Source organism: Varanus komodoensis, unplaced genomic scaffold (assembly GCF_004798865.1).
Source record: "Varanus komodoensis strain SLA01 unplaced genomic scaffold, ASM479886v1 scaffold89, whole genome shotgun sequence".
In the NCBI taxonomy this organism is placed as follows: Eukaryota; Metazoa; Chordata; class Lepidosauria; order Squamata; family Varanidae; genus Varanus; species Varanus komodoensis.
In genome coordinates this window covers 1,549,181-1,570,873 of record NW_025336587.1, presented here as the reverse complement: position 1 = coordinate 1,570,873, position 21,693 = coordinate 1,549,181, and the positions used below count along the sequence as shown (strand labels likewise).

Genomic DNA, 21,693 nt, shown 5'->3' with positions numbered 1-21,693 from the left:
AAAAAAAGCCATCAGGGTAAACAGCTATGGCCAGCCCCCTCCTCTTGCCACTGGTCCCGTTTGGTGGTCTTTGTTCTATCCTGTGGCAGGGAGTCCCATAGATTAACTATGCGCCGTTTGAAGAAGTGTTTCCTCTTGAATTGGTCCTGAGTGTCCCACCTCTGTTTTCATGGGATGACCACTTTGGGTCCTAGGACAATGAGCGAGGGAGAAATTTTAGAATGGTGCAGGGTGGGCAAAGGGAACTGTGCACAATTTGGGAACTGTCCACTGATTAAACGCTAAGGTTTCCCCTTGACGTTTCGTCCAGTCATGCCTGACTCTAGGGGGCGGTGCTCATCTCCGTTTCCTGCCCGAGGGAGCCGGCGTTTGTCTGCTCTGTGGTCGTGTGGCCGCATGACTAAACACCTGTTTACCTGCCCACCGAAGTGGCACCTTTTCATCTCCTTGCATTTGCATGCTTTCGAACTGCAAGGTTGGCAGAGCTGGGACGGGGACTCACCCTGTTGCGCAGACTCGAACCGGCGACCTTTCGATCAACCAGCCCAGCGGCTCAGCAGCTTAAACCACTGCGCCACCCGCAGCCCCGTCCACTGATAGGGGAGAGGATTTTTCCCCCGGATTTTTCTCGCAGGCCTGAGGCTCCCAATCCCTTGGAGAAGACGATCCAGGACTAGACAGTTAGTCTGATTCAGTGCACGGCAGCCTGTCCCGCCCCATCTTTTAATGCCTAGGATTTGAACCCAGGACCGTGCTGCAAGCAGTGCAGGAATCCTGCTGCAGAGCTTTTGGAGAAGGCTGGGGCCCTGAGGTATAACTGCTTCCATTCCAGAGGCCCGAAAGAGAAAGACACATCCACCAGTTATCCAGGCTGATACAGCTCATTTTATCAGCAGTACAAAGCCTGGTCTGTGGGCACTTTATCATTTGCATAACGGCTGACTAAATTCCCTTCTTGATAACGGGCAGGGTGTGGTGTATGTTTGCTCTTGGAGGAGTGAATGGCATCCCCTTTAGGATCCTTTGTCAGGGAAAGCCAGAGCACCCCACACTGAGGGCAAAAGCGGGCGTTTTCCTTTTCCCTCTTGGTGCCACATTTTCACTTTTGCAAGGAATCAAAAGCTGCTTCCACAAGCTTTCCGTTTAGTTCCATTTTATCATCCCAACAACCCTATGAGGTAGGTTAGGCTGAGAGTTGGTGACTATCCGAAAGCCATCCAGTGACCTTCATGGCAGACTGGGCACTAGAACTTGGATCTCCCAAGTCCCAGTCCAGTATTCGAACCTCTGCATAACACTGGCTCTTAATGCCTGATTAAAAGAGGAGAAACGTATTCAGACACTAAAGCCCATGGGAAATATTAGACCACAAGTTCCTCGGGCTTCTGAAATAGCCTTCCAAGGTTCTTGGTCAGCAGGACTAGAAACTTAAAAAAAAAAAACCCATCCTGAGGTGACTTTTTTGTGTGTGCATTCCCACACAATCACAGCATAATTTCCACAGTCTCTTGCAGAGGAGCTGGTGGTGGGCGCTGGGTGGGGGAGAGGCACAGCTAACTCTTTCGACTGGGGAATGTGACCGTTAACCATTTCCTATCTGCCAGGACTTCCTCTTTCATCCCATCCTGTGTTTGAACATCCCAGCAGTTTTGTTTTCCTAGAGGCCCAAGCCATCTGTTTCTCCCCCTGACTTCTTCCAGCAGTCATCAAAATAAAAGGAAGCACACCAAACCGGGGCACCTGGCAGATCCCGCAGCCTGCCTACCGAGACATCCATTGCCCTTTTTCTTTCAACAACCGCGCAGCAACAGACCCTGCCAGGTTCTCCCCTTCCCTGCGCAGTTCTTTTTGTTATTTCATCCGTGTGCAGCCGCATGACATCAGTGCCTCTGAGTTCCAAGTGGGCCATTTTTGCCAGCAGTAAGTGCCGTCTGGGGAAAGAGAGCACGGCCTGCATCTCCAGCCCCGTTCCAGACTTTCATTCCCTCTCACAATCTGAAAGACACTCCCAGTTTTCATGAGCTTTGATAGGGAGCTGCTGGTAGGCACCCAGCAAAGAAGTAACTTTGATTGTTTCAGTAACTTTTGGTCTTGGCAGAACTTGAATCAACACACACACACGCATGTATACACCCTTAATATTGGCGAGTATCCCTCAAGCAGCTGGGCATTTGTTTGCCCACATAACGAACTGGCTTTCTGAGTTAACAGGCAATATAGAAGGATTAGTTCTGGTGTTATTTGTGACATTTTTGTTCAGCTCTTCTTCCAAGGAGCAAAGGACTGCAAACATAGTTCCTTCTTCACTATCCTGCTCCATTTCTTGTTTGTAGCATTTCTGGGAGGCCAGTGGTTGGCTGAGGAGTAGAACTATTTTGTGTGTGTTCAGTGTGAGTTGCAGCAATGGCATCACTTCTGGGTGGCCATCTAGCACGGCGGTCCCTCACCTGGGGCCAGGAGTGCCACCAGAAAATGGCTCCCACAGAGGACAGCCAGTCCTTTGACGGCTTCCTTGGGCATCTGGATAGCCAGGAGTTGTCCAGGAGAGGAAAAGCCAGGCTGGAGGCTGGACAGGAGAAGCGACTTCCAGGCCCACCCAAGCTGCTTCCCTCCACCTAGACCTTTCCCTTTTACTCTCTCTCTCTCTCTGCTCAGCCCCTGTCCCCTTGCCTTGCTTTCCTGTCTCTGATCGGTGGCACGTTCAAGACAAGAACCCAATGCCCTAATGTTTCTCAACCTCATATTAAAAATACACCGTTTGCGGCACTTGCTGCATCGGGCACCCCTGGCCTAACTTGAACTACCTCCTGCAAAACACCTCTCAGGGCAATCCTCTCCATGGCTAAAGTTTCTCCCAGAATCTGCTGCCCTGCAATTTGTACCCAACAGTCCTATCCCTTCCCTCTTTGGCGTGTGGGTTTCTCCACACAAGGCAGTTCTTGTGCATTCCAGATGCCTCACACACAGCCATGTGCAAGTGCTTCACACAACATCTTTTCCTGCACAGACTCTCCTGTACTTTCCAAATATTTCTGCAGGTTTTTTGTTTATTTTAGCTCAAGGAAAGTCTGGCTTTATGTGGAAATCATGCTTTGCAAGGCTTGTGCATTTTGCACCTCTGTTGTGTGGCAGCACCGGCGTGTGCTTATGGGGTGAAATGCATCGAAAGACTGAGAGAAGATCCCTCTGAGGGGGGCTGGCAAAGTTGCTGATTTTAAAAGGGTGCATTGAGTCTCATCATGACGAAACGAATGTAACCCAGCTTGCACAGGTTAACCAAGCAGCTCTGGATCGGAACATTCATTGCAGGGTTTTTATGTTTTACAGCTGGTCAGCGAGAAGGTTGGAGGTGCTGAGGGAACGAAGCTCGATGAGGACTTCAAAGAAATGGAAAAGGTGAGTGCAGAAAACCAGCGTCAGAGTTTGTGCTAGGAATCGCCCTGCCCGTGTGCCCATGCATCCATGGGGGATAGACCTGTACAGATGAGGCACTTTTTTTTCTTCTTAAATACATGTGTGTATGAGAGAGATTCCATTAAAATACCTTAATAACCAGTGCTGCCAAGACTGTATCTTTCTATATTGGTAGCCACCCTGAGAACATTTGTAGTTGGGCAACATGCCAATAGGGCCGACAAACAAGTGTTAAAAATACACCTGGCATTTGTCTCAGTATGTGATAGGTGTGCCTGCATTCTGAGAACAATAGCTGATTAGCTCTCCTGCCTTCCCAGAATCTCTCATTAACATGTAACTTTTCTTCATTAGCACAGTGCACTGCAGTTTCCTTTTCAGCAGAAAAAGAGTTTTTCTTGCTCCCCGTACTTTGCAGTTAAAATCCAAGCAGTGGATTTCTTTCTTTCCCTGGGACTAATATCCCCTAGAAGCAATAGAAGTGGGCATTCCGTGCTTGTGATCCCTTCTGTATCAGGGAACATCTTTCGTCCTCCTTTAGGGATTGGCCTGGTTCTGGCTCACTTTAGAAGTGGCACTGTAGCATAGACCTGGCGTTTTATGCAGAAACATTTAGTATCATGAATGTTATATAAACCTATAACCATATGGTATTAACTTATCAATTGCACACATGCTATGTTCCGTATTTACCTAGCCATCAAAATGTTTAGACCTTTTTCATTCTGAGCTTAATCTTGCTTTACTCTTGGTATGTTTGTTTTTATTCTGTATGCCCAGACAGCAGTAGCTGTGGGACAGTGTATCCCCCTGGAGAAGGAATAATTCTTACCCTCACCACCTTGGCAATATCCAACCATTGCCAATCAATTCCCCATTTCTTCTTCGACTGCCTGCTTTCATGTTGTCAACTGCATTGCTTCCATTTCTGCAGAAAGTCGACCTCACCAGCAAGGCTGTGGCAGAAGTCCTGGCAAGGACAACAGAATACCTGCAGCCCAATCCTGGTAGGTGAAGTTTTTCCTTTGGGCATGATCCAAAGTAACTGTCTGTAACCCTCTGTAGACAGAAGAATATAGGAATCTGAGAGTATGGACTGCCTCCTTTCCACTCTGCCCCAAAAGCTTGTCAGATCCGTAGCCAGCTGTGAGGACAGTGGGAAAACACTCCAAGTTTGGAGTTCCAGCAGCAATCCCAGTTTCCAAGGTTGGCTTTGGGACTCCGAATCAGCCCACAGCTGATGAGCCACACTAAGATTGGACTGCCCATTTTAGAAAGAAAGGGGAGGAAAGAAAGTGCAGTGGCTGTTTCCCTTGCACACGAATTCTGTCCAAACAGGGAGATCTTAAAGAATCGATGCAGGGAAAAGAAGACGGTGGTTCTTGCTTGGTGCTGGATGTGAAGCAACACACTGGAGGAGGAAAGCAGTGGTGGTTACGATGCAAAGCATCAGTTTTGGAAGATTTGGGGCTTAGCTGGCCTGGAAAAACAGGCAGAGACAATTTGTGTCGTCAGTTGGAATCCTCGCCAGGATAATTTTGTCAGCCAATAACCTCATTCCATTCCTCTCTTCCAAAACTGCTGTTTTGTAAGTGCTCAGCGCAACACAAGCTAAAGATCAGCAGCACTGTGGGAGCTGGATGCCTTCTAAGAACGTGGTCCCCACAACCCGCTTATGTATTTACCTGAACTAGATCTTTGCCACTGGTCCTCAAAGTTCCTGGGAAGGAACAAGAACAACAAAGCAAACCTCCCCCAGCAAAGTCAGCACAATGTTGTGCTTTCTAAGCCTCCGTTGCAGTTTGTCACTGCATTTCACCCGCACATGGCAACTTTCTCTCTTCATGCTCTTTTTTCAAAAACAGAAATGGGCTATTTAGAGACATGGGCGGGGGGCAGTACTGTCCACAGCACAAAAATGGATCATACTTTTTTGCTCTGTCAAGCTGAGCATAAAATAATTGGGTGAAAATTGGAAGGAAGCTGACTTTGGCTGATTCTTTGGGCAAAATTCCTAGCAGTTCCTGTTGTAAGCTGCCCAGAATGTTTTGGCTCTGATATATATGGAAGATATTATTATATTAATATATCATTATTGTTGTCATTATTATTAATAATAATAGCAGTCAGAACTACTTACCACATTTTCTTGCAGAACCCACCTGCTTATATTCTACTACCCTGCCGGGCCACTCATTCCTAAAAGTACAGGTGAAAGGAAGTGCTCCCCTTAAAACCCATTTCCTATGCAATGATCCTTAGCAGCTAAAGCCAGAGGGGGCCATAGCCACAGTGTAGATGTTACTTAATTAGAAATATGTACCCTGCCAACTGGTTTCAAAAGTCCCCCAAGGCAGTTTATGGGACAATTAAAACGCAAAGCATAATAATGAAGCCATAAAAATGCAGGGGGAAAGCCACACACAAGAAACCAAGAACCCAGGAGCTGCACTGAAACTTCCAGTAATAGCAAAGAGGAAATTAAAACAGGTCAGACACATTGCTCAGTAAGGAGGTGTTCACCATTTACCTAAAGGTTGAAGAGAGGACGCTACCCATACTGCCCCAGAAGCTGTATCCCATAGGCCTGGTGCCATGCGCATTCTTGGTTCGTTACATTGACGTTCTGCCTTTCTACCATAAATGGCACTCAAAGCAGCTAGTGGTAATAAAATGGCCATGAAAAACAAACTTTTAATTAGAAAAGCAGGTGCAATAAAAGACAGTGCCAAAATCAGGCAGTAGCCTACCTCACGGGGCTGTTGTGAGGGTAAAATGGAGAGGCGACAAAGGCTTATGGAAGCCAGAATGCAAGCTGTTAAAAACTCCTTGAGCAACCTGGGCTCCAGGCCGGCCGGCCGGCCTCGGTGGGGAGTTCTAGAGCCCACGCTGGCCACCAGGAAAGCCCTCACCAGCATCTCCACAACCAAGCCTGCCCTCAGTGGGAGTGGGGCTGAGAAAGGGGCCTCTTTTCAAAGATCTTAAAACCAGCATGTATAGGAGTCCTCTGTCTATAGTCTGGTTGAAAGAAGGCAGTCCATTAAATAATTGGGCCACACATAGTTTTTGACCTTTATACATAGTAAGCCAAACCTTTTGAGTTGTGGATTAGAATACTACCGAGAGGAATGGCTGTTCCGCATTTGCCAAAAGAAGCTTGGAAAAGGAGGTAAAAATGGACTTAGAGGGCCACCTCTGGGAAGGCCCCACCCCTTAGGTTGTGGATGCAGCTTGCCTTAAAACTGATCTGCATCATGAGCTGTGGTGCCTTCCCATTATATGGTGTGGATACCTGCTTAAGCCTACCAGATTCCCCGAACTGTACTCTGACCCTTTCTGAGCAGGCATAATCAAACAGGGCTTTCCTTGTGCTGCTTCCGAGCTTCCTGGGTTAGGGACATTTTATCCGCTGCTGAGCTGAGCCAGCCACCTATTGCCTCGCAGAACCTGTCAGCATTCCAGCATCCTTCCCGGTACTCTTTCTGAAAAGAGCACTCCAGGGATTACTTGAGAGCTGGCAAGAAGGTCAGAGAATTTGTAGATTCTCTCCCCCAACACACCTCTCCATGCCTTTTTTCTTTTCTTTTTTTTTTGGCAAGCTTCCTATGAACCTGTTTCCTGCTCACTCTCTTGGAAAACAGCCCTTAGTTAAAAGCAAGTGGTATTTCTGGCTGATTAAAACAATAGGTTTCTTGGCACAGGTGTCCACTTAATGCTCAGCCTTGCCTGCCTGCCTTCAATACCCCACAAAATTGGTAGAAGCAGCCCGAAGCAGGGTTGTGGTGAGAGATGGTGAGCTGGGAAGACAGGAGTGTCTGAGAGTAATTCCGCAGAGTTTGAGGAATGGTTGAGTCAAGTTTCTTTAATTTAAAACATATTTTTGTCAACTCACTCCCCCTAGTGTCTTTACGATGTGTGTGTGTCTCTCTCTCTCAATGCAGACAGTTGAATTAAATACAGCTGGAACTGCCTCTCTTATTTCTGGGAACATTTTTTTTGCGGCATTTCTGTTTCTTTCCTCCCCTTTCCCAGTGGGATACTGGTTTGGATTCAGCATGGGGAAGGTTGCTGGACCATGACTTGGCACATTCTCTTCAACCCCTTTGTGCCAAAACTTCTCCATGATTTCTGGCTGCAGCGTTCATTCCTTTCCGTTGACCACCCCCAAGAGATGGCTCCTATGCTTGACACACACACGATATTGAAATCCCCACCTGTTGTTGTTGCTGTTGTTGTTGTGGCAGTCACCTAACCATTGGCAACAATGTCAAATGGAAACTCAGGGGTTTTGGGTGCCTCTTCTGTTTCCCTGCCTGAATGCACACCAGCATCCCGGGCCAAGCTGACGATGCTGAACACCGTGTCCAAGATTCGGGGGCAAGTAAAGAATCCAGGCTACCCGCAGTCAGAAGGCCTCCTCGGTGAGACCATGATCCGGTATGGCAAGGAGCTGGGCGAAGACTCCAACTTCGGTGAGCCACCCCGCCTTAGCTGGGCTGCTTAATCCTCTGAGGTGCTTTGCAGTGAAAGGCCAAACATTTATTTATTTGTTTGTTGCATTCACACATGTGAAGAAATGCAGGAAAGCTGAAGGAAAGCCAGTGTAATGTGTCCATGTCCTGGGCTGGTTCAGTCTCCCGGAGTGACTTAAGACATTTCCTTCCATCAGATTGGTGATCTAAAAGGCATAACACACAGGGAAGATTGATGGGGAGGGATGAGGAAAAAGACAGCAAAGCTCAAGCATCAGTGCTTAGTTTCACAATTTGCATGGGTGAGGCAAACTTCCTGCAGGTCTTCCTTCTCTGACCATAGTACAGGGCCAGGATGCTCTCCCCATTGCTGTTTTATTTCCTGGGAGGCTCTCATCTTGTTCTTTGGGCAATGGATGATGCAAGAGACTCAAGTCCCAGGGAAACATCCACTGCGTATTTGCTTCTTGGAGAAGATGGAGCAAGGTCCCTACTACATACAGTCTTCTTCCTGGGAGGCCACATTTGCATTCCCAGCAAAGCCTAAAGGCTGTGCATGCCCTTCTCTCCTCCTCCTGAATTTTAGTCAACTTTCTCCCCTGACTTTAGAATCATCAGTTACATACAAACCAGGAATGGCAGTTTAACCACAAACTCTGCTTTGCCGAAGAAGCCAGTGAAGCAAACCAGAGTTTGCTCTTAGCTCATTTAGTGATGGTCCCAAGCAGTCCCTGATTTGCAGATGTTTTGAATTGCATTTCTCAGCATTCCTGGCCATCGGCCATGCTGGGAGGTAGAACTCAATCTTGTCTAAAACAGCTAGCAAGAGTTCTGCAGGATTTCAGGCTGGAGGCCTTTTCCCAGCCGACCCAGAAGTTACAGGGATGGGCCGTCCAAGTTCTTCCAGATGGCCTGCAGGATTCCTTTACCCCCAGGGTGTTCAGCGCAACACCTGTGAAGCCCAGTGTACCCCTGGGCCCCTCCCGGGATGCCCCACAAACTCACTGCCCATCCAGATCTGTCTTTCATTCCCGAGATTTGCTGTGACTTCATTTTTAAAGCTGCAAGGCAAGCAAGCTGCAAATGGAAGGGGCTTCCCTCCAGTGCGGTCTTCCTGGGCTTGAGAGAGGAGAGGTTTGTTCCCATTTGCAGTGCGGGCCCCACTTCCGCCTTGCGCAGGGGACGTTTCTCTCTTCCTTGCCACTTCGCCTTCTGGGAAATGAGTGTTCAGGAATTGGCTGTGCCTCCTGCAGAAACCCTTCTTGCTAGAGCAGACACTAACCCTGAGCAGCCAAGGCACTCGCTCATAATGGCACATGTGCCACCAACCGAAAAGGGCTGGAGACCCCTCCCTCACACGCCTCCCCCCCCACCCACATACCTTCTTGCCTTGTTTTTCACTGGCATTCTGTCTTTCTCCCTTCCTGACCCTCCGACCGCCCACCTGCAAAGGCGACGCCTTGCTTGATGCCGGGGAGTCGATGAAGCGCCTGGCGGAAGTGAAGGACTCACTGGACATCGAAGTCAAGCAGAACTTCATCGATCCCCTCCAGAACTTGTGTGACAAGGACCTGAAAGAGATCCAGGTAGCCTCCGGGGTCAGGCAAGGTTTGCGGGCCACTTCCGGGGCAGGTGGGCCGGCGGTCTTTCAGCAGAGACCATGCGGCCTGCCAGCCAGGCTGGTATAGCCGCATCCTGTCTTGAGCATGAGTTGAGACTAGCTGACCTGCAAGGTCCCTCCGAACTGAAACTGTGCTTCCGGCGGTGTCAAGAAGCTTCCAGATTGGGTGGCAGGGAGATCACAGGATCCATTCTGGAAAGTTGAAGGCGACAAGGGGACTCTGGAAATGATTGATTTCCCTTTTTGAACAGGAAAATTTCTGTGAGCACTCAGATCTTGTCCAGGAAAAACAACAACAACAACAACATCATCATCATTATTATTATCATCATCATCATTATATTGGGCAGTTTGCAGAAATCCATAAAAAAAGACAGTAAAACAGAGTAAATTCGGAGAAACATCAAAAACAGCTAGAACAAGCCAAACAGACTCTGTAGAACTGCCTGGCATAGCTAATCCCCTCCAGCCCCTGGTGCCAAAAAGATGACACATTTGGAGATGCTCAAAATAGCACCCAGATTTTGACCAGGGACCTTTTGTGGAGGGAGCAGGGAGGGAGCAGCTGGCCAGCAGTCCACCCTCCCTGGATTCAGATTGCTTCAGTGGAAGGAGCCCAGCCTAAATGGAACATGGCCACCCTGGCTGACATATTTTAGCTTCATGCACCTCCAGCTAGTCACTAAATTTTAGGAGAGGCACTTCAGCATTTTAGAATGGGGGTGAAATGCACCAAAACTTTTGGGAAACCCCCCAGAATTGGTAGATAGGGATGCACCAGACTGCAGCTCCAGGAAGACTGGATTTCGTGAACAACCCAGCCCACAAGCGGCAGTTTCTTCTTGAGACGTTCCTGGTTGGCAGCCCTCAGTTCACACACAATGCAGTGTTTGCTCATAGTGACAATTCCTTCACAACTCAAGCCTTTGCAAACGTTCTTGTTTTTGCATGTTTTTGGTATGCATTACTGTTTTTCAGACTACACTATAAACATCGGAATTAAACACATTTCAGCAACCCACCACGTTCTGGTTTGTGATTAATTTTGGGAACACACAGATGTCATGTCAAAACACTGCACAAATGAATTTCTCACGCATTCCTATGGTTGATGCACTCCTGGACTGAGCTGCTTCAAGATCCCAGTTCTCATGGTTCTGGCAAAAGGGCTGCTCTGAAGCAGAAAATGACAGCTGTCTGGAACAGCATCAAACCAACGTAATAGCATATATGCAATGGACAACAACCATGCTCATGCCGGATGAATTGGACCAGCTCCCAATAGGCATAGAAACAGAAACAGGTTGAGTCAGAAGGGGCCTCTCGGGCCATCTAGCCTGACCCCCGGCTCCAGCCGGCTCTGCTCACGACATGCCCACCGTGTGCACGTCCAGCCTATCCTTGAACAACCTCACTGATGGGGCCTCAACGACCTCCTGTGGAAGCCCATTCCACACCCTCGGGGTCCTCACTGTCAGGAAGGACTTTCTGGCATCCAAGTTGAACCTTGGAATAGGCAGCATGGCCAGTGCTCAGGGATTATTTTATGTATTTAATACCTTTGTATCCCACCTTTTTTTCCTTTCAAGGAACGCAAAGCAGCTCCCAAATTATCCCCCTCCTCTTAATCTTATCCTCACAGCACCAATTACACGAATCTCATAATGTCATCCTAACTTTAACCTGTCTCTCTCGCCCCCAATAATAACAAAAAGCACCACCTGAAAAAGCTGGAGGGGCGGCGCTTAGACTTCGACTACAAAAAGAAACGCCAGGGGAAGATCCCGGACGAAGAGCTACGGCAAGCCCTGGAGAAGTTCGAGGAGTCCAAGGAAGTAGCAGAGACGAGTATGCACAACCTTCTGGAAACAGACGTGAGTGTGCTGGCTGCAGCCGGGTCTGCTGCTTTCGTCGCTCTGCTTGTTCGCCCGTGCTTTCCAGCCACCCAGGAGCCTGCGTGGTCTGAGCGGTTTGGAACGGGGACAGCCCCCCAAAATAGGCCGCATTATTGTATTTATTTATTGCATTTATATACCACCCCAATAGCCCAGAGTGATTTACAGACATTAAAACCCCAAATGCAATATCCAGTCCTAAACAAACAAACAAATTGGCTACACCACGACTGAGTATAAAATAACATGGTTAAAATGAATTAAATGAATAAATATACAATTCAAATTAATTAACTTTAAAGTATTGGTCAAATACAAAGGTCTTGACCTGGCGCCAAAAAGGATATAATGACTGCGCGAGGCGAACCTCTTGGGAGCGCATTCCATAGTCGGGGCGCCACTGCAGAGAAAGCTCTCCTCCATGTACTCTGTCTCCTGACATTAATTTTCCAGTAATTGGAATAGGATTGTATTGCTATTAAACCACTAGTTATAAACTGTGTTTTAGATGCAGTTTAATATTAATATTTTAATATTTTTCTAATTGGAGTAGTTTTTTAAATTGCCTATTAAAGGTGTTTTCATGAGTTTTAATGTGGTTGTAGTATTTTAATACTATTACTCCTCTAATTGAAATCATTTTAATATTTTAAACGTGATTTTAAAGTTAGTATTTGAAATGTGATTTGGGTATCAGTATTTTAATATTGCTCCTCTAATTGGAATTGTTTTTAAATTGTACTTTGAATGAGATTTTAATAGGTATATGTAAAATGCTGAGAAATTTTTTAATGCTTAAGTAGCATGCAAATATGAGAAATGAATAAAAATACAGTACAATAAATCAGTACGAAACCTTCAACATGCACAAACATGGGAACAGTTTTAGACTTTTAACAGTAACATCCCAGCATTAGTTTAAAACTCAAATGTTGAGCAAAGTCGTAACCTGGTGACAGTGGAGCCTCGGTGGAGAAACTGGAGGGGCGGCAGACACCCCTGCTGCAAAGGCTGTTTCTCCAAAGCGGCCGTGTGTGAGAGTGCTCTCAGCACTCTAAATATACCCCTGCCCAAAAAGGCCTGGGAGCACTTTTGCTGGGAGTGAATTCAGCACCTCCCTGCGGACGTCGAGCAGGACTGTGTAGCAGCCGTCTTTGTCGTGCTTTCCTGCAGATTGAGCAGGTCAGCCAGCTGTCAGCACTGGTGGACGCCCAACTGGATTATCACAGGCAGGCGGTGCAGATCCTGGATGAGCTTGCGGAGAAACTCAAGAGCAGGTAAATATATCTATAAAACTCATACAACTTTTGTATGAGTTGTGTAACGTCTCATTTTCAGCATCTAGTAGATTGTTGTAACAAGGAAACAGGACTAAACAGGACCCAGGAAAAAGGTGTGGGGGGGTCACCCCTGGGTTTGCCATGGTCACATTCTGCTTCTGGTTTGCTTTTTCTGTCTTTGTTGGATTTGTTCACATTTATGCATTAATGGCAAAAGAAGTTCTTCCTAGATCTAGAATATTCTGTTCCTAAAGGGACTCTCTTAGAGCACAGTCCTTTAGCCAGAAAACATCCTACAATGGTATTCCTGTTTAGGCTACAAAGAGTCCTAAATTCTGTGCATGTTTGGACAGCAAAACATCCTGCGATAAGATGCAAAAGATTCTGCCTTGGAGAACTGGATTTTTAAATAGAACAGTGGAGTTTGGTCATTTGGTTGAGCAGAGCAATTGTACCAGTCCTTCAAGTGTGTTGGACTGCAGCTCTCATCAACCCCTACATGCATGGCAGTAAAGCCAAGAACTACACCAAGAATTGAGATTCTCTCTCTCTCTCTCTCTCTTCCTCTCCCCCCACCCCTTTCTCCAGAGTGAGGGAGGCATCCTCACGCCCCAGGAGGGAATATAAACCAAAGCCCAGAGAAACCTACGACCTGGGAGGGAGTGACCAGTCAAATGGCGGCTTTTCCTGCAACCCTGCCTCCAAAATTTCAGGTGAGGGCAGCTCAGGTGTGCTGCTTAGCCGGCGGAGCAGGTTAGGCTTGGAATGTGGCACATAGGGAAGCAACGGGCTTCAAGTTGGCCCCAAAGGTGCAGACAGAGGTTGACCTTCCGCAGTCCCTAAGCGGGACCCTTTTTCCCATGCTGGGTCTTTCTCTGTGTTAAAGGAGGTGGGGGCTTAACCCTGGAAAACGCGCCCAGATCCATCCCTCTGGCATCTGTGGGCTTCTTTTCATGCTCAGCCCAGTCTTGCCAAGCCGGTGGAAGTCCACGGCCACTCGTGGGACAGACTTGTGCAACCGGCATCTGCCTTGCATGTCAGCTGCAGCTGCAGCGGGGCAAGGGCTGCGGCTTGTGGGGCAGCCTCACAGGGCTCCATCCCTGGAAAACCCCATGCGAACACACCTCGCATCATACTCAGCAGAAGCCCCGGGAAGCAGGGTTGTGCGGGGAATCTGCTTGGGAACGAGAGTCCGTCAGTTCCCTGGGCTTCACTGAGGTGGCTCGGCGTGCCCACTGCCCCCTTCCACATCGCGTTAGTTTGCATATCCAGTGGGGCAAATGCTGAGCGGCTCCCCAGGGACTAGGACGCAGTGGGGCAATGAAGCGTCCTAGAGTCCTGGGAGCTGAGCTCAGGGACCCCCAGCCCCGACAGGATTCCTCCACAGCTGGGGCTTGGCTCGCAGAGTCCAGGGTCCTGTTCCGGATGCTGCCCTTGTGAAGAAATGGAGGTGGCTTCGGAGTGGGGGCAGCGAGGGGCATCTGAGGAATGAGGGACGGCCAGCCGTGGAAAAGGCAGCTGTCATTTTAGGTGGCAGTCCCAGAGTGCCGGGGCCCTTGGAGAAGGCTGCAGGTTTGCTGGACAGAGCCGAGAAGGGGCAGGTAAAGGCGGTCTGGAAAACAAGTCCCACAAGGCAGGGCGGAAGGAGCTGGGTCTTGCTGAAGCTGGGGAAGGGAAGAGCCCTCCTAGGTCCCAGGAGAGCTGTCAGGCTGCTGTGGGAAAGCCTTGTCTTCTGCCCCTGCCACAATGAGCCTTGGTGGCAACCAGGTAGATTTTGGGTGGGAAATTCTGGGGATCCCAGCACTTAGCAAAGTCTTATTCCCCTAGAGCAGTGACGGCGACCCTTTTAGAGACGAGTGCCCAAACTGCAACCCAAAACCCACTGATTTATCGCAAAGTGCCAACACTGCAATAAAACCTGAATATGGGGGTTTTAGCTTAGAAAGAACAACTCACAGCCAGTCCAAGCAAATATATCCTCGGCAGCGCACTAACCGACCATGCGAAAGCTCAGACGAGTCACGGCTAATGAGTCGCGGCTCGTGACGTCATCGCCTGGCCCCACTGCTCCTTTCTGAGCATGCGCATGGTCCCTGTGTGCGCTGTTATCTGGTGCTCTGCTGCTGGGGTGATGCTGGGGCGACTGGGCTCGCGTGCTGACAGAGAGGGCTCTGTGTGCCATAGGTTCGCCGCCACTGCCCTAGAAGGAAGGTCTTGAAGGAGATGCCTGGCAGCTCATTTGTTGGGAGCGTTCTGGCACTGAATTCCCTTCCTCAGACAAGAGGGTGGTCCGACCAGAAGTGCCCCATTTGCAGCCCCCCCAGGTGTTGCTGGACTGCAACCCCCATCTCCAGCCCTTGCCAGCACCACAGTGGGGGTTTCAGTCCAAGAATTTCATTTATTTAATTTATTTTCCCTGTTTATTAGTTCAGAGGACTCTAAGCAAATATTGGAAGGGTTTTCGGGTTGCCCACCCAGAGGCCGAACGCTGGGCAGCTAACTCGGACCCTGTGGAGACAGAATTAGGGGTCCTTCGCAGCGGCCATGCCTCTGTTCTCTGTTGTTTAAGCATCATTCCTAAGTGTGTTGGACTTCAGCTTCTTTGTGGAACAACGAGATACTCATGCAAGAAATCTGGGGTGTGGGGGAAGACCTGCCCCTGCAGAACGGACCTGGCCCAGGCAGGCGACCCCTGAGGGTGGGAGGAGAAGGCAGACCTGTTGCAGCTGAAAAGACACCTGCCGCCAGATGGGACCCGACTTTACTTTTGCACCGTACTAAAAAAGACGTTGCTTTTTAAAAAGTGCTTCTCACAGCCCGAGGGAGGGGGGCTTCTAAAGGCCAGTCCTGCATGATCAAAAACTGGGGAAGGGGGTGCCTCCCCGCCCTCCACAACTTTGGACTCGTGCCCTAGTGCACGCTTCCAGAATCGCTCGCCAGACTTTCCGTGCAGCGCTGGATCTCGGTCTCCACCCCGGAGGGAAATGCTGTCTGTCCGCGTCCGCCCCGCCACCCCAGTAACCTTCGCCCGCTGCTCCAAGCGTTCTGGTTTGTTAAGGCTAATTTGGGGTCTCCCGAGCTGCCACTCTCCCACTGACTTTCCTGCATGCCCAGTTTGTTCTGCGCTTCTCCGCAAGAGTGCTCTGTGTGTCCTTTCATGGGCTTGTTTGTTTGTAAGCATGTCTTGTTTTGACTTTTATTTGATCCCCCCCCTTTTTTTTTTTGAATCAGCGTCCTCCTCTTTCCGATCCGAAAAACCATCCCAGACGCCAAGCAGGAATTTTTGTGAGTGTCCCGACCTGCCTTGACTCCTTTTCCTCTCTCCATCTGGCTCGCACTCTTCCTCCCCACTGCATGGGGCATGGCTGCCTCCCCTCTTTCCTCCGTTCTTTTCCCTTACCTTTTTTAAGTGGCTGATATGGCCTATTCTGGAACTAAGCCGATCTTCCTTCTGGGCACGTGCCTGCAGTTGGGGCTGTGTGTACTTTCTGACTCTGTTTGAGGCCCTCCCAGCGTTCTTCTACTGCAACTCCCATCATCCTTCACCTAGGGCTTACGCTGCTCCTCCTCCTCGTCTCCATATAATCTTCACAATAGCCCCGTGCAGTTGGTTAAGCTAAGAGGCAGGGACTAGCCCAAAGTCACCCAGCCAAGCAGGGACGAACACAGATCTCTCAAGTCCCGATCCAGCACTCTAAACCATGATACCACACTGGCTGTCGTCTTGAGGGCCAGAAGCAAGAACACAATGTGTAAAAATGCCCAGAAATCACACACAGACACAGAGAGAGAGCGAGCTGGATTTTAATACGCTTTTAAAGAAGCAAGTTGCTAGCCTTTATGATCATAAAAGAAAGTAAGCATTGCCAATTGAAATCTAAGAAACTGGGGTGGAAATGGAGTCTGCCTGTCCTACATCAGTAACAGAGCACCTGGTTTGCATGGGGGAATCCTACACTGGGACCCTGGTATTTCCAGTAAAGACAAAGCAATCTGGTAACAGTCATAGGACGCTCCTACCCCACCTGAGTTAAGGAGACAAGACTGGACTAGATAGACAACTGTTTTTACCCCGAGTTGGAGGCAGTTCCTGCAGTTAACTGCAAGTTGAGTGCCCTTCACAATCCCAGGCTGAGAGGTATTCAAGTAAATTTCTAGCAGAATGAACCCATCCAAAAATTAGAGACGTACAGACTTGATAAAATCCATTCTGCCCCCATTTTGTGGGTGTTCAGGTTCTTTTCTGAACAGTTCTGTCGTCCCTCATAGACAGAACTGGAGAATTTAGCCCAAAAAAACCCAAAGATCCCGGCAAGGTGCATGTTCTCTCCTTGTAGCCTATGTTGGGGGCCTTGTGCTATTATTCATATTCCCCTATACCTAATTTTTGTAACGTCTCAAAACATTTTAAAAACTGGTGACTTCAGAATGGCCTGCCCACTGCAAAAGCCACCGGTCAAATTCTTCATTCCAGCTTGTGGCGGATTTTGATTTTTCCGACACCCCCACTGTGAAGCACCCTTCACCCACCCTTCCAGCTGCGGGGAAGAGATCGCCTGAACCATGAGGAACCTCCATGGCTGGTTGCATGTACCTGGGTTCCCTTCATGAGGCAGCATTCTAGCCATAAAGATCAGCCACGTTCTCTGGTTCCACGGCAGAGATCCCATCGCCCTCCCCATGTTGCCAGACTGTATTGCCTTGGCATTGCCTTGATATCCCCCTTTTGGCGCCTTGTGAGGCATCACTCCACTTTATCCTCACAACCACATCCCTGTGAGGTAGGCTGGACTGAGAGCGAGTGCCGAAATGTCACCCGGTGAGCTTCATGGCGACTCGCCCCCCAGTCTCCCAAATCAAGGCCACCCTGACCCTCCCTAGCTCCCTAGCTGTTGGCTGGGGCTGATGGGAATCTGAGTCCAGCCACCGGGAAGGGCCCTGGTGTGTGTCCACCCCCCCCGGCAGCTCTGCAGGGGCAGCAGGCCTCACGAGAGGTCGGCGTGCCAGCCCCACTGACTCGCTCGCCCTCTCTCCCTAGCAGCCCCACTGGACCAGCCGTGCTGCAAGGCGCTGTACGACTTCGAGCCTGAGAACGACGGCGAGCTGGGCTTCAAGGAGGGCGACATCATCACGCTGACCAACCAGATCGACGAGAACTGGTACGAGGGCATGATCAGCGGCCAGTCGGGCTTCTTCCCGCTCAACTACGTGGAAGTGCTGGTCCCACTCCCTCAGTGAGGCGGCGGCTCCCCGTCCTCCTCCTCCTCCTCCTCCTCTCGCCTCGTTGCCCCCATGCACTGGCTGCTGCCCCCAAGAAGGAGCGAAGAGGCCTGCGGGGCAGCCGTGGGTGCCGGGGGGCGGGGGGGGGGGCTTTTCCCTCACATTCCGCGTGGTTTGCCCAACACTAATTTCCCGTCCAGCGACTTGGGATCGCGTTGGCGCACGAGCTGGTGGTGTAGCGGGTGAGGGGCCAGAAAAGAGCACTTCCGGCTGCCCCCCAACACCTCCCCCTTCCCTCCCTCCCCCTCTGGTGATGCTGGAATCGAGGACCGCCACTCCAAACATGGCCCATGCGTCAAGCGTTTTGTGCACTTTGCGCGCTCGGTTTTTGCCCAGCTACGCCTCTCCTTGCGGCGTGTCACCGCTTCTGTGTGTCCTTCGCCTCGTATGCCGCACCACCAAGAGGCAGGGCGGAGCACTGGGGTCTCGGCTCCAGCGTCACCCTGGGCTGGACACACACGGTCCCGCCCCATCCGTGTCGCTGCCTTGTCCTTCAACACTAGGAAGGGCTTGCCTCACTTTGCACAGGCCTCTCTTGTCGCAAGAAACGGAAGCACTTAGGATCTGTCGAATTCAAGCCTTCCGGGTGAACCCTTTCCCTTTCCCCTCCCCACCTCACACACGCAGACACTTTCTGTCGCTAGTGCTCCTGCCGGCCAGGCTTCCTGGGAAACCAGGCGTTGGGCGTGAGACTGAAGACAGGAACGTCCGAACCGGCACACGAACCCCCTTCAGGTGTCTCTGAGAGAAGCACTGGGAGGGAAACACGGAGGCAGTCGCTGTGCCGCACGCACCTCCTCGTCCTTAGGCCGCCTCGGCCTCAGCATCTGTCTCCTCTGCCGCTCTGCGCTGAGCTGGTGGCGCCCCTGCTCCAGCCACCGTGGTTCTGCGCAACGCTGGCCATGCAGCGGAGCGGAGCGCGCGGCAAGGATGGCGTGGCGGGAAGGAGGCCGGATCGGGCTGCTCTTTAAAGCGTAGGGAAGCCTTAGATCAGCAAGCCTCCCCTGGCAGCCCAGTAGACACTTGGCATGAAGTTGGCACCTTTCTGCTCTAGAGGTTTGGCAGGTCCGCCTCCAGAAGATCCTGGACACGGGTTTCCTCTGCCCTTCCTGACGTGCCTTTGGAGTCTGGGCTCCAGTTTCAAAAGCAGGGAGTGAAGCTGCTACTTTAGACCATTCCCATGTGCAGGTGCCACTGCCTCTTTATTCTAATCCCGGCCCTCCTCTCACCTGGCCCTCACCTTTTGGGACACTGATTCCGTTAATATCTACCAGGATGCATACACTACAGATGGAAAGCAGCATTGCTTCTCAGAGTTTGCCACCACAACTGGCGGGCCCACACATGGTCACGGAGGCGTGAATGTTTGCGAGAAATCCCCACATGAAGTTCAGCATCCGTGCTCACAACCAAGCGGCCAGCAGCATATGTGCAAGCGGGTGGCAGGGCAGTTTCCCCAATAATTTATCAAGGATGCACCTGATGCTCAGCCCTTTGCCTGATTTGCTAGCTTTCTCCATGCAGGGAGGTTTTTTTGTATTACAGAGAAAGCTACTTAAACATCTGTGGGCTGGTGGTGAAAAGGCAGGGTTCCTCTCCGTTCTGCGAAGCATTTCAGAGGGAAACTTGAACACTTCATACTGATGCATATAATTTTCAGTTGCTGCCGTCTCTCTATTTCTCAGATGGCACTTTCCCATCTTAAAAACCTATCTGGTGTTTCCTTTGTTGTTGTTGGCTAAGCTGTCAGTTTTAAACCTGGGCGGACCCTCGGCTGTGATCTTGCAAAGGATGCAAGTCCAGTTCTGTTCACCGGTGCTTTCTTGTAGAAGCGGGGTCACAGAAATCTTCACCCCCTCCCGAAAGTGACAACTCAGTCTGGAATTTCTCCCTCTCCCCACAGAAAACAACTGAAATGTCCCATGTAAGATTTGCACCCACTCCTGGCCTTGGCACAGCGCAGGGTTTCTGTGAATGCGAGTCGTGCACTCCTCTGCCCCGCCCCCACCCCCATTCCCTCCAGCCTTGTATGCAAGACTGGATCGCAGTGCAAGATTGCAAGCCTTCCTCACTGGTTTGAGTTCAGGAGAACAGTTAACTTTTCTCTAGTTTGAAAGAGGTGTTTCTGCCTCCACCTCGCCCCCAAATCTTGTGTCTTTAACAATGCCACTCTCCCACTGCAGGCAGTGGGTTCCTAAGCACAACTGAGGCCACGTCTCCTTTTTCAGGGGTGGGGTTTTGTTTTTGGCAGCACTGCCATTTCTTCCCTCCCCCTTCCCCGGGGGAGGCACTGGTCGGGGTCCAGCATGGGGAAGGTTGCTGGGCCAGGACTCGGCACCTTCTCTCCAACCCATTGTACCAAAACCTCTCCGTACTCTCTGGCTGGGATGCCCATTCCTTTCCAGTTGGTGGTCTCTTGCCCAGCAGTGGCACCTGTCTTTCATAAACACATATTTATATTCATGTATATCTATATAGCTATATCTGAACCAATTTATTTTGTAGTTATTCTCCTCCGCCGCCTCCTCCTCCTGCTCTTCAGCGTGTGTGGGCACCAGAGAGGGACGGATTTCCTCTGTAAATCACCCCATTCTAGAAACTTACATTTTTTTTACCCCTTCACTATCCCAGCTTTGTGTCTTTCAGTTCTTATCTGTAAAACACCCCACACTTTCCCCCTGCCCCCAAAGTGTTCTTAGAGACCACTCAGGTATTCCATCTCTGATGTGACTCCCAGGTGTTCTCTGACTGGAAGGTAAGCTTGGTCATTGCGGGTTTAAACACTTCCCTGTTGCCGGCACGTTTCACAAGCTCGCCAGACAGAACGAACTTTGAGCATGCAGATGAGACACTTTGCACATGCGCAGCTGTGACACCTGGGGAAGTGGCAGGTGCATAATTGTTACAGCATGTGCAGTCCACCCCCGCCCCGCTTTTTGAACATTTCTTCCACTGTGTTCTTTCTTCTCTCCCATCCCACATCAACTAAGACCACATGAATAAAAATTATACAGGGCTTTTGAGTGGAAGGGGTAGTTGGACTTCTGTAAATATTGGCAGCAGCTGTGTCGCGCCACAGTATAATTTCTTGTACCTTTTCTGTTGGATGAACTGAAACAAATATCTTTGTTTATTCTGGACAATTTATTGGGAACGTAAACAAACAAAACCCACCCTTTTGTCCTGGTTTGTGGATCTGTTTCCCTCCCCTCTTTTTTGTTTTTCAATAAGAGAAAAACCTCATATCTTTGAAATAAAAAGTATTACATGTCTCCAGGTTGTGCTTGTCTGTTTCTTTCCTAAATCTAGGAGGCAGGGCTTGGTGGCCGTGGGTGTAATTGCAAAAGCTTCACCCAGCAGCTGTCAGTGGAAAATCTGGCAAAAGCGGCATGAACGCCTTCGATAGGGGTCACTACAGAGAGGAAGCCGAGGAATGGGGGCAGAAAGTAAATTTGGTGGGCATGTAACACTTATTCTCCCACCAAAACTACTTCTTCAAAGTTGCTGTTCCCATTTCGTTTCAGGGGAAGCTCTCTGTGGCAACTTCCCTTGGGCTGTTTAGAATTTTTATTGATAATAAATACTGTTTTAAAAATAAAATTCTTTGGCGCATTCCTCTTCAACTGGGTACCGTCCCAAGGTGTTGGGCTACAATTTCCGTGATCACCAGGGTATATGGCACTTGTCTGTGCTGGCTGGGGTTGATAGAAGTGGTAGTCCAGTGCCCCCCA

The 21,693-nt window shown here is 49.9% G+C and overlaps 1 protein-coding gene across 7 annotated transcripts in view; it reads left to right on the top strand.

Moving 5' to 3' along the window:
- The window catches only part of SH3GL1 (SH3 domain containing GRB2 like 1, endophilin A2), a 49,536-nt gene extending 28,302 nt beyond the window's left edge, over positions 1-21,234 (top strand). For 3 of the 7 annotated variants that reach the window (XM_044417537.1, XM_044417536.1, XM_044417535.1), the window contains exons 3-11: positions 3,328-3,396; positions 4,349-4,421; positions 7,743-7,886; positions 9,339-9,472; positions 11,223-11,381; positions 12,576-12,679; positions 13,271-13,395; positions 15,914-15,967; positions 17,721-21,234. In XM_044417537.1, coding sequence (XP_044273472.1) covers positions 3,328-3,396; positions 4,349-4,421; positions 7,743-7,886; positions 9,339-9,472; positions 11,223-11,381; positions 12,576-12,679; positions 13,271-13,395; positions 15,914-15,967; positions 17,721-17,920 — 1,062 coding nt within the window. In that variant the 3' untranslated portion in view covers positions 17,921-21,234. Of the gene's footprint in view, positions 1-3,324; positions 3,397-4,348; positions 4,422-7,742; positions 7,887-9,338; positions 9,473-11,222; positions 11,382-12,575; positions 12,680-13,270; positions 13,396-15,913; positions 15,968-17,720 lie in introns of all 7 variants that reach the window. The other 4 variants (XM_044417538.1, XM_044417542.1, XM_044417541.1 and 1 more) reach the window with 4 other exon arrangements.
- The last annotated feature ends 459 nt before the right edge of the window (positions 21,235-21,693 follow it).